The sequence below is a fragment of the Tubulanus polymorphus genome, chromosome 9, assembly GCF_964204645.1.
Source record: "Tubulanus polymorphus chromosome 9, tnTubPoly1.2, whole genome shotgun sequence".
NCBI classification, from domain to species: Eukaryota; Metazoa; Nemertea; class Palaeonemertea; order Tubulaniformes; family Tubulanidae; genus Tubulanus; species Tubulanus polymorphus.
The window spans coordinates 7,925,676-7,938,271 of NC_134033.1; the positions used below are offsets into that span (position 1 = coordinate 7,925,676).

The window sequence follows — 12,596 nt, forward strand, 5'->3', positions numbered from 1 at the left end:
TAGCAATTTATATTATATTCATTGCTATAAAGAGACCATAAAAATTAAAGTTTTCCTTCATTTCATCAGTTTTAATGCAGACCTGTCACCACAGGTCCCGAGAAGCTCTGCAAAATGGTGCGAGCTGCCGTGTGAGGTCTCGCTTCATAATTATTGTTTTATAGTAACTTAAGATTAACTATGTCCATGTTTAGCAATCTATATTATACTCTTTACTATAAAAAGACCATAAAAATTAAAGTTTTCCTTCATTTCATCAGTTTTAATGCAGACCTGTCACCACAGGTCCCGAAGGCTCTGCAAAATGGCGCGAGCTGCCGTGTGAGGTCTCGCTTCAAAATTATTGTTTTATAGTAACTTAAGATTACCTATATCCATGGTTAGCAATTTATATTATATTCATTACTATAAAGATACCATAAAAAGTGAAGTTTTTTCCATTTCATCAGTTTTAATGCAGACCTGTCACCTCAGGTCCCGAAGCTCTGCAAAATGGCACGCGTTGCCGTGTGAGGCCTCACTAATTAATCAGTGTCATGTCTAATTTATCTATGTCAACTTATAAGCTTGGACTGAAATGTTTTTAAATTGTATGTACACTTGGTTAATTAATTATATTGCGAGTAATTAATAATAATATATAATAATATAGGGCCTAATCTTAATGAGTATAATGATTGTTATTAATACTGATTATGATTACATAAGGCACTACTGGTATCATTTTGCCTGATCTTGATATTTTTATGTTTCGTGTTACAAAAAAATAAATTAATTGTAAACAATTCGTTCAATGTTCTCCAATAATTCACAATCATTCCATCTTTATTATTATAAGGCGATATAGTTCAACAACTTTTTATAAACGGACAAACATAAATTCTTAAATGAATTTATAACACATCATAGTTTGTTTTTTGTTTTTGAATAATATATTCAGAAAGCACTACGATATGTTCTTTGTGTTCTTATCGGCTATGATTTGTTGTAAATCCGCGCCTATCATATCTTCTAATCGCCTATCATCGGTTCAGTCATAACGATTTTCATTTTAGCGAATCGACCTGTCACCTGAGGTCCCACCTGTCATGTCAGGTCTTGGGCCCTGACATGACAGGTTCTGGAAACTCTGCAGACAGACCTAAATGTTCCATTGACGGATTAGTTTGGGTTGTTGTGGTTTCTAAGTTGTCTATTACTTTGACAAAAATCGTCGGCTGTTGGAGTAATTAATGCAAAGGCACCAATGCAAATTATAGTGGAGGTAATTAATTGGACGGTGGGTTGATATAAGTTTTGTAAACGTGGGCCGGCGGAAGGTATAAACTATTGCCGTATTGCCATTGGTTGGTACGGCTAATGTCTATTTCAACCTGACTTGAGAGCATTTCGGGTGGCCTAGCTCACTAATTTTTGGTAGTACATACCTGATAAAAATCTTTATAGGACCAGAAAGGACAGGCAGTCGACCTAAATCATCATTTTTTAATCCATTTGAAACTGTATTGAAGGATATCCAAAAAGTCTTCACTACTGAAAGGGGTTGAAATTGTATTGCTATTAAATTTAACCGAGTTTACGTATTTGAAGTCAAAATTTTTTATAAGAAAAAGAATATGTAAAATATGACTCTAGAAGGTATTTATTACTGATATAGCATGATTTCAAGTGTTAAAATCGATAAGGAATAAATAAATATGCTATATTTCATTTCATCTCCAGATATGAGAATTCCCCGCGGATCCGCGGTTTCCCGCGGATTTCAGTATTGAAAAATATCAATTTTCCAAATAGTCCAAAAATGATGTAAAAGTATGGGGGGGGGGGGTTGATGATCTCACTCAATTGGTCCAGCTCGATCGGTAATCAGGTAAGTGCCTGTTTTATTTATCGTCACGTAAAAGTATTGTATTTCAATGCATATTCATTGCAACACAGCGATTTTGTATGTACATTTGTACTACGATAAGTGTGTATGTATTTTATCGATCGGTTGCAGACACGCACGCACAGCAACCGTAGTAACGTATATAGGTCTACTTACTGTTGCTGCGTGTGTGTGGCGAACGCCTTTGGATATTATACACTACTTGGTGATGATTTTTAGTGAGCATTCATCGGCGCATTTTTACTGCAATAATTCAGGGCTCGACCCGTAATGCATGAGATGCTGAATGTCATCAAATGAGGATCTACCACATTGGAACTAGCCATTACCTTCCAAAATATAATAGTTGTTCATGGGTTCAAGATCGCTCTAAGTGCTCGGAAAACGTATTTAATTTCTAAAATTTTCTTGGGGGAGTGCCCCCAAACCTCCCGAAATAGCTTCGCGCCTTCGCTAGTGCTGACGGCTACGCCGTCAGCTGGTTCGCTATGTCACTCAAGAAAAATAACCCGCGGATTTTACAGGTCAGCGTTCTCATCCCTGATCTCGGTTAATCTCGGTAAAATACATCATCTCGGTAATAAGGATGACCCTAAATCACAGGGGTTTGGCGATGGGCTTGGATTAAAGCCAATAAAATCCAAGCCCATCGCCAAACCCCTGTGGGTTAAATGAAGAGAAGTGACTCCATGATTTGAAAGTTTAACAATATGTTTCCATGCCTACGTATCAAATTTCAGTTGGTAGGCATGGAGACATATTGTTAAACTTTCAAATCATGGAGTCTCTTTTCTCTCAGGAACCCCTCTCAATGCAGATTTTTTGGATATCCTTCAATACAGTTTCAAATGGATTAAAAAGTGATTATTTAGGTCGACTGCCAATGCATTCTGGTCCTAATAAGACTTTTATCAGGTATGTACCACCAAAACTGACTGAGCTAGGCCATCCTGTATGCTCTCAAGTCAGGTTGAAATAGACATTAGTCTGAATACCAGTCGTTGTTACGGTTCCGTACAACGGCTGACGCTAAACAGGGGCGGATCCAGACCGTATTAGCCGTATTGCCCAATACGGTCTCGAATTTTTAAGTGCCTTTCGAAATTTCACCGGCAATATTTTTGACGGCATTATTTCAGCAACCGCGAATTCCGTGTCCGTAATCCGGGCATAATTATAAAATTAATCGGTATATACTGCTGCCGAAAAAGTGAGGAGAGATAATCATATTTGTAAAGCCTTTTATCATGATATATTAAAAAGGGCACTTTCCTTTTGCAAGGGGCACTCTAGTCAGTAACCTGTCTGTGGTTTAGTTTCACGATCGGATATTTTCACAAACCACAGTCAGGAATGGGAAGGTCATTTTTGTATGAAATCTTCGTCAGCCAATTTGACTGACGAGTAATTTGCATGGCATTTCATTGTCTCTTAAGATATCCGTCTAATTTTTGTTGTAATCGACGCACAACAGATTCGTAGTTTGTCTGATACCTATAACACCTCACCTGACGATCTTAATCCATGTGCAAATCGGCCGTAAAGTGAGAGTAAATTTCCGTCCAGTCAACAGCTGCCATTTTGAAAATTACTGGAGGTGCTGGCACCTGTGGACTGAGGCCAGGACAACAGCACAAACTAACGAAGCGAAACGACGAAATTAAAAAAAATTAAGAAATCAACACTTATTCACATTTTTCTTTTACCAGAAATTTATTATTTCATTATTTGTTATGGAAAACACGAAGATTTGAAATATAAGTTGGAAAACCATCAAAAATAAAAATTGTTGTTTCGTCTTGGAAGTTTTATATAAATCCTTGTAGGCCTAGGTCTCCTTGTCTTATCATGCCACATGTGCAATACAGAGAAATGGCGGCCAATGGCGAAATTTGTGGAGAAATTAATTAATTTCTCAAAATAATGTTGATTAATCATTCGAAACATACATGAAATTGGATTATTTCGAAAGGTACCTGTGTTTGTGAATTAAGCCATTAATTGTGGACTGAAGTGAATAGAAAGTATATTTTTGAAGTGTTACTTTTTTCAACCGTGTTTTGGTCCTTGTCATCCCTAACGTTAGTATAAGCCCATCCGATTATAAAAAGCTTACCACCAACGATTAGGTAACTAACTAGGGGCACTCATGCTTTAGATGAGGGCACCTTGTCCTTGCCTTTTCAGGGAGGGCTTAAGGGGCACTCGTACTTTAGAAGAGGGCACTATACGCGGAAAATGTTGAAGAAAAGGGCACTTTTTTGCCTAATTTTTAAAATTTTAGCGGCACTTTTGGTTTGGAAGGTGGCACACGACATAAGGATAAATGTGAAGACAAGGCAATTTTTGCCGATTGTTAACAATGAAGTGGCACTTAGCCATATTCTGTATAATTGTTAAGGGGCACTTTTAAAGATTATAGGGGCACTAGGCGAAGTTGGCGACAACCATTCTTTCATGGGTTTGCCAGCTTCATTTTTTATCCGCATCTGTTCAAATCTTGTCTCGAATTCGTTTATTCTGGATTGCTCTGCTAGCCTCTAGAAGCCCTATAAAAGCCTTTAAATGGTACCATATTTTCAAAATTTTCTGGGGGTGGGACCCCCCTCTAAGGACTTCGCGCCTTCGGCGCTCGCATTGACCTGGATACTGGGTGTGCCCTAAGATCAGAAAGGTGCCCTTAAATTTCCTTCCAATACTGTCTACCCATCCCCCTGGATCCGCCCCTGCTAAAGTATCATATAGAGGTTAACTCCTGTTAATTGCAATGCAACAACTGATTTTAGTGTCAAATCAAACCTGTGTACTAAAATAAATTAGTTACCTTGTGTTTTATGATAAAATTTTTGATGATTTAAATCGCGAACCGGAGAATTTATTGATTTGATTTGAATTGATTGCCACTATCGGGATTTCCAATACGGACTACATTAATAAAATATAAAAATTCAATGTCTCTCTAAAATTACTCTAAATGTTATTTTTTGTTGATAAAACGCATAAATTTTGGTAAATTTTAACCTTAATAATTTGAAACCAGAATAATATCTGGATTGCCATTGGCACCAAGTTTAAGTTCGAATCCGTAATTTACACTCCCATCATGCACCACGAAAAGCCGCCATATTTGTTATGTTGCTTTACTTCAACTGTTTTTTGAGGCGACTAGTCCAAAGTTTTGAGCTACTACGATCGTCAAAAGCTACTTAGGATTACAATTTTATGCACAAACAATAGTTAACTTCCATCTGATTACAGAACAGTCAGTTTGAGGTAAGTTGATGGTGTTTTAAGGGGTGAAATAGACGCTCAAAGCCTCGTCCCTCAAAATGAGGGACGAAAATTAACCTTATATGAGCACTTTCGCCCTAGACGTTGTTTCAGGAACAACGGCTAGGTACTAGACTATTGGTACGGCCATCCTGACCCAAGCGGGAAACCACAGGGACTTGTCACAATTAATAGTGAATGAATAAAACTGGCCCAAGTTCGTTATAAGTCGAAAATAGTGCCAGTATAAATGCGCATGTGCTTCGCCCAATGGTAAAGTACATATATAGTATAAAGGCTGGCTTATGTCGACAAGCAACGCGACGCCTACCGACGCAACTGAGAGCAACCGCGATCGCAACCCAGCTTATGTCGACTGCGCTCCGATTCGCAGCAACTGAGGCCGACTATCGGGATATGAGATCCTCCCAGTTGCTTCCCTGCTTATGTCGGTTGCGATTACTAGCAACTGCAACGGCTCAAATGGTCACGTGATAAGCATTTCGAGAATAAATTTGAATTATTAGGAAATATATTTCTATTAGAAAAGCTATTTCTTTAAGACTTTGATCTTTCTGATTCTGTTTTGAATACAATGTGCTAGCGACATCTATAAAGATGGCCGCTCACACCATAATTCTACCAATTTCGTTTCTAGATCTTCGGTCCAGTCCTCTGTCATGCTGAAGGTTCGGTTTACGTTTTGAACTACTTGAATTTGAAAGTTTATGACTAATTACGAATGACGCTAACTAGCGGTTATAATTTGTACTATGTATATGTGGTCTCTCATTGGCTGGAACCCCTGCGCTCAGTTCCGTCGCGTCGCAGATGAGCTTATGTCGGCTGCGATCGAAAGCAACTGCCCACCTACCGTAGGCCGGAGTAGAACATGGGCAACTTGCCACATACGGCTTGCAATGAGTCGGTAGGCGTCGCGTTGCCGTCGCAAGCCAGCTTATGTTGAACCGATTGAGGAGCAACTGGTGGCCTCTCGTAAACCCAGTTGCGTTGGTAGGTGTCGCGTTGCTTTGACATAAGCCAGCCTTAAGAGAAGGAGAGAGAGAGAGAGAGAGAGAGAGAGAGAGAGAGAGAGAGAGAGAGAGAGAGAGAGAGAGAGAGAGAGAGAGAGAGAGAGAGAGAGAGAGAGAGAGAGAGAGAGAGAGAGAGAGAGAGAGAGAGAGAGAGAGAGAGAGGAGATAGAGAGATAGAGAGATAGAGAGATAGAGAGATAGAGAGATAGAGAGATAGAGAGATAGAGAGATAGAGAGATAGAGAGATAGAGAGATAGAGAGATAGAGAGATAGAGAGATAGAGAGATAGAGAGATAGAGAGATAGAGAGATAGAGAGATAGAGAGATAGAGAGATAGAGAGATAGAGAGATAGAGAGATAGAGAGATAGAGAGAGAGAGAGAGATAGAGAGATAGATAGAGAGATAGATAGAGAGATAGATAGAGAGATAGATAGAGAGATAGATAGAGAGATAGATAGAGAGATAGATAGAGAGATAGATAGAGAGATAGATAGAGAGATAGATAGAGAGATAGATAGAGAGATAGATAGAGAGATAGATAGAGAGATAGATAGAGAGATAGATAGAGAGATAGATAGAGAGATAGATAGAGAGATAGATAGAGAGATAGATAGAGAGATAGATAGAGAGATAGATAGAGAGATAGATAGAGAGATAGATAGAGAGATAGATAGAGAGATAGATAGAGAGATAGATAGAGAGATAGATAGAGAGATAGATAGAGAGATAGATAGAGAGATAGATAGAGAGATAGATAGAGAGATAGATAGAGAGATAGATAGAGAGATAGATAGAGAGATAGATAGAGAGATAGATAGAGAGATAGATAGAGAGATAGATAGAGAGATAGATAGAGAGATAGATAGAGAGATAGATAGAGAGATAGATAGAGAGATAGATAGAGAGATAGATAGAGAGATAGATAGAGAGATAGATAGAGAGATAGATAGAGAGATAGATAGAGAGATAGATAGAGAGATAGATAGAGAGATAGATAGAGAGATAGATAGAGAGATAGATAGAGAGATAGATAGAGAGATAGATAGAGAGATAGATAGAGAGATAGATAGAGAGATAGATAGAGAGATAGATAGAGAGATAGATAGAGAGATAGATAGAGAGATAGATAGAGAGATAGATAGAGAGATAGATAGAGAGATAGATAGAGAGATAGATAGAGAGATAGATAGAGAGATAGATAGAGAGATAGATAGAGAGATAGATAGAGAGATAGATAGAGAGATAGATAGAGAGATAGATAGAGAGATAGATAGAGAGATAGATAGAGAGATAGATAGAGAGATAGATAGAGAGATAGATAGAGAGATAGATAGAGAGATAGATAGAGAGATAGATAGAGAGATAGATAGAGAGATAGATAGAGAGATAGATAGAGAGATAGATAGAGAGATAGATAGAGAGATAGATAGAGAGATAGATAGAGAGATAGATAGAGAGATAGATAGAGAGATAGATAGAGAGATAGATAGAGAGATAGATAGAGAGATAGATAGAGAGATAGATAGAGAGATAGATAGAGAGATAGATAGAGAGATAGATAGAGAGAGAGATAGATAGAGAGATAGATACATAGAGAGATAGATAGAGAGATAGATACATAGAGAGATAGATAGAGAGATAGATACATAGAGAGATAGAGAGATAGATAGAGAGATAGAGAGATAGATAGAGAGATAGATAGAGAGATAGAGAGATAGATAGAGAGATAGAGAGATAGAGAGATAGAGAGATAGAGAGATAGAGAGATAGAGAGATAGAGAGATAGAGAGATAGAGAGATAGAGAGATAGAGAGATAGAGAGATAGAGAGATAGAGAGATAGAGAGATAGAGAGATAGAGAGATAGAGAGATAGAGAGATAGAGAGATAGAGAGATAGAGAGATAGAGAGATAGAGAGATAGAGAGATAGAGAGATAGAGAGATAGAGAGATAGAGAGATAGAGAGATAGAGAGAGAGAGAGATAGAGATGTAGGAGACAGACACAGACAGGTAAACAGGCAGACAGTTGAGGATGGAGAGCTATGTGGCGAGACAGACACAGACAGGTAAACAGGCAGACAGTTGTGGAGGGAGGGAGAGAGGGAGAGCGACAGCCACAGACAGGTAAACACGGTGTACAGGTAGACAGTTGACTGTATATCTGTATGTGATCAGATCAGTTATTTTTAAGTTGACAAGGTAAATGTTGACAAGGTTCCGTAAATTGTGGGATTTGAACCGAATTTCATTATTAACAATGAAAAAGTATTGTGACTAAACGACAGGTAGACTCATGCAATTTGTGTGTTTACTGTAAAACTGTAATGTCGGCCTGTCTACCATTCGGTAAAGAGGATGACCAAATGACCGCCATAAACATGCGCCAACTGCACTATTTCGACTTATAGGCCTATCGGACTTGGGCCATAAAACCAATATCAATGACCAGATCCACTATCCCTGTATAATAAAAAAACTTATTAAAAAAGGTTTCATGCTATTACATTTCAAAGAAGATGAATTTAATTTACTGTGGGGAAAAAATGAAGGACGCAACAAATTATGTAGCCTATTACACAATTTATTTCTGTGAGAAGAGTATCCAAAAATTTATCAGAGAGAATAAATAAGTTTTATGGTAAAATGGGATGAAAGGAATTTGCTTTTTAAGTTTTTGCTTAGGCCTATACCCCGGTAGTTAGTGACCTAATCGTTGGTGGTAAGCTTTTTATAATCGAATGGGCTTATACCAACGTTAGGGATGACAAGAACCAAAACACGGTTGAAAAAAGTAAAACTTCAAAAATATACTTTCTATTCACTTCAGTCCACAATTAATGGCTTAATTCACAAACTAACACAGGTACCTTTTGAAATAATCCAATTCTATGTATGTTTCGAATGATTAATCAACATTATTTTGAGAAATTAATTAATTTCTCCACAAATTTTGTCATTGGCCGCCATTTCTGTGTATTGCATACATGTGGCATGATAGACAAGGTGACCTACAAGGATTTAGGCTATATAAAACTTTCAAGACGGAACGACAATTTTTATTTTTAATGGTTTTCAAACATCTATTTCAAATCTTCGTGCTTTCCATGATAAATAATGAAATAATAGATTCTGCATGAAGAAAAATGTGAATTATTAGTGTTGATTTCTTAATTTCGTCGTTTCGCTTCGTTAGTTTGTGCTGTTGTCCTGGCCTCAGTGCAGAGGTGCCAGCACCCTCCAGTAATTTTCAAAATGGCAGCTGTTGACTCGACGGAAATTTACTCTCACTTTACGGCTGATTTGCACATGGATTAAGATCGTCAGGTGAGGTGTTATAGGTATCAGACAAACAACGAATCTGTTGTGCGTCGATTAGGCCCTACAACAAAAATTAGACGGATATCTTAAGAGACGATGAAATGCCAGGCAAATTACTCGTCAGTCAAATTGGCTGACGAAGATTGCATACAAAAATGACCTTCCCATTCCTGACTGGTTTGTGAAAATATCCGATCGTGAAACTAAACCACAGACAGGTTACTGACTAATATCCCGGGATCATTAGCCCTATGCTAGAGATGCAATGATGTTTGACGACTCATGCAGGGATGTTGTCACTAATTAGGGTTTTCTGACTTTCGTCGAAAACCCTCTTGAAATTCTGTTGATTATTATTATTATATATTTTCCGCCGATTTCGTCAAATAAAATTCATCTTCATTCAGATTCGGCAACTGACAGCTTCGAAACGAAATGTATAAATTGATACTGTAATAATAACGGTCTCTCTGAACCAACAGATTCTCTGAATGTACTTTCCATCCTATTTGAAACTTAAAATTACTTATTAGGTTACTGTAAATAAAGAATTGAATTGAATTGTTAGACAACAAGCACCGGCGAAATAACAGTTTGTGACGTCATTTAGTAAGTAAATAAAGGAGGGCTCCGAGAATTTCCAAATCACGGGGACTATACTGGGGTTAGACCATTCAACCAAAAAGAGGATTGCTCCGATAATATCCAAATCATCTCATTTTATTTTTTCCATCGAATACCCGGTAGGCCTAATTAATTTTTCCTTTCGATCACATGCATCCAGAAAACCCGTTATCGCTGCTTTGCAGCTATATTTATGAATTAAGATCCTAGCAATGTTCTCCTTTTGTTCATTGCAGATAAAATGCAACAGCGAAATGTAAAAAAACATGGACCACATCATCATTCCAAACAAAGTATAAACAGCGTTAAATCTGTAGCTCCCTCTAGTAACCGTTACGAGAATTATTCGTGCCGGCGAGATAATCATTTACCAGTGCCGGCATTTGAGGAGAATTCACTGGTGAAATGTTCGGCAATTGTTTTCGTGTTGGCGATCGTTTGTTTTGGGATCAGCTACGATGGCGAATTCGCATTCGACGACAGTGAGGCAATCGTTGCCAATCGCGACGTCACCACAGACATCTCATTGGATCGAATTTTCAGCCACGATTTCTGGGGCCGGCGTTTGAATTCTTCGAACAGTCACAAGTCGTATAGACCTCTGACTGTTCTTACATTTCGGTAAGTTTCAAATTCCACCACTGGACGATTAGTAAAAAGTAAATCAATTATTATCAATGACATAAATATCAAACGCTTGCAGACCTGCTTACCCCTACGGAATTTCCGTATTTGCTACGGATTTTAATAGCCAAATACGGAAGCACGGATGCTCTTTATAAACTACAGCTTTTCATCCGTTCTTTACAAAATACGGATTTGTTTTATCTTTATATTTGTTTTATCTTGAAAATATGGCTATAGTATATCATCAAATCTGTGACGGTTATGAACTTTCAAAAACGGGAGTAGGGGGTCCGTTTACTTCTACTGCTCGTAAATCTGGTCAGAGTATTGATTAGCACTGGTGGCAGTGGCATACATGTGCGTCCATTTATTTTTCACTGCATTGATGCTGTGTGTGATCAATATAATCTCTTTACACACACTATATGTAGCGTAGTATACATTAAAACTCTGGCATGTCTCTGCATCTACGTGGTACCTGAAAGATACTCACCGGACGAGCTTGTGCACTTGCTCATACCAGGTTCAATCATCGTGGTAGCGTGATCCTCTTTTGTATCCTCAGAGTATATATATATGTGTAAACGTGTACGTATGTAATAATGTATGTAAAATGGCGTCGCTACTAAGGGTTCGCCTGCGTCGCGTAAACAACGGGAAAGATGTTTATGAAGGGGTGTATGACCACCACAGGAAGATATGTTTGTGTGTAGAATAACAAATGGCTCTCAGGCTTAACTCGACCGAACACACGAGTAAGCATTTCCCTGAATCCCGGGTGTAGATTGCTGATAGATCCAGGAACGCAACGACTGGGCCGACTCGAAAACTACCCTCCGGGAACTAAGGATCAGGCCCAACCCTATATTAGAACCTACAGACCACCCAATAACTCACAATCTCGTGGTAATACATGGACCCGAGTCGACCGTAAAACACACCACGTCACCCACCCCTCGACGTGGAATTTCATCGCTTGAGCCTAAATTGGATAGCGGAATAAACGGACACCGCCCATCACCCGAACGGGATTGCACTACGTTCCGCTGGACTCTATCCGTTCCGAGAGTGAGCCTCTGCGCAGACCATGGACACTTGGACCAAATCCACGGTTTTACTACCCAACATACTCATACGAAATCGTTAATATAATTTCACGTACTGCGACAGCAGCTTTTATTTAACCACAAGAAATCAACATACGTCATGCTCAAAGACAAGATAGGTTCATACTCTGCAAATGCTTACATACTTACAAAAAGGGAAAAGACTATGCGATTGACACTTGCTATTAAACTTTAACCTCACACAACGAACACATATAGACCACGGACATTACATAACCTTAAGGGTTGCCTACATGAATTTCATTAAAACTTAAGTACGCACACAAAGAAACCAGCCATAGAGGCCTATGATAAAAATGACAACGAAGACGACAATAGCTTATAATGATATCAAGAGCAAACGATTATTAGACCCGTGTTAAATACTTAAGTATGAACGGGGAGAGATTAACATAAGACTCAATACATAACGATACGAATCAATCCGTCTCTAATACATAAGTATTGACGGACTATAGTTCAAAGATCCTATAGCCCAAATAGAAACACAACCGAAACCCGTCTGTAATACATAAGTATGGATGGGAGTTATAATGCTTAAAGCTTAGGCTTACGGCCATATATATACACACAATAAACAGTAACTGAATTCACCGTAATACATAAGTATTAGCGAATAATAACGCGTAGGCTAATAACGTATTTACAATAGGAGGGATTCTGTGGGCTTAAGGCCCTTGATTTTTAACTCTGAAGGAAGGAACAG

The 12,596-nt window shown here is 38.4% G+C and overlaps 1 protein-coding gene across 1 annotated transcript in view; it reads left to right on the forward strand.

The window, feature by feature from the left end:
- Positions 1-1,140: 1,140 nt before the first annotated feature.
- LOC141910514 (protein O-mannosyl-transferase TMTC4-like) overlaps positions 1,141-12,596 on the forward strand; it is a 65,666-nt gene continuing 54,210 nt past the window's right edge. Inside the window, exons 1-2 of the mRNA XM_074801208.1 lie at positions 1,141-1,264; positions 10,373-10,757. Of these exons, the coding sequence (XP_074657309.1) occupies positions 10,378-10,757 (380 nt within the window). The 5' untranslated portion in view covers positions 1,141-1,264; positions 10,373-10,377. The remainder of the gene's footprint in view (positions 1,265-10,372; positions 10,758-12,596) is intronic.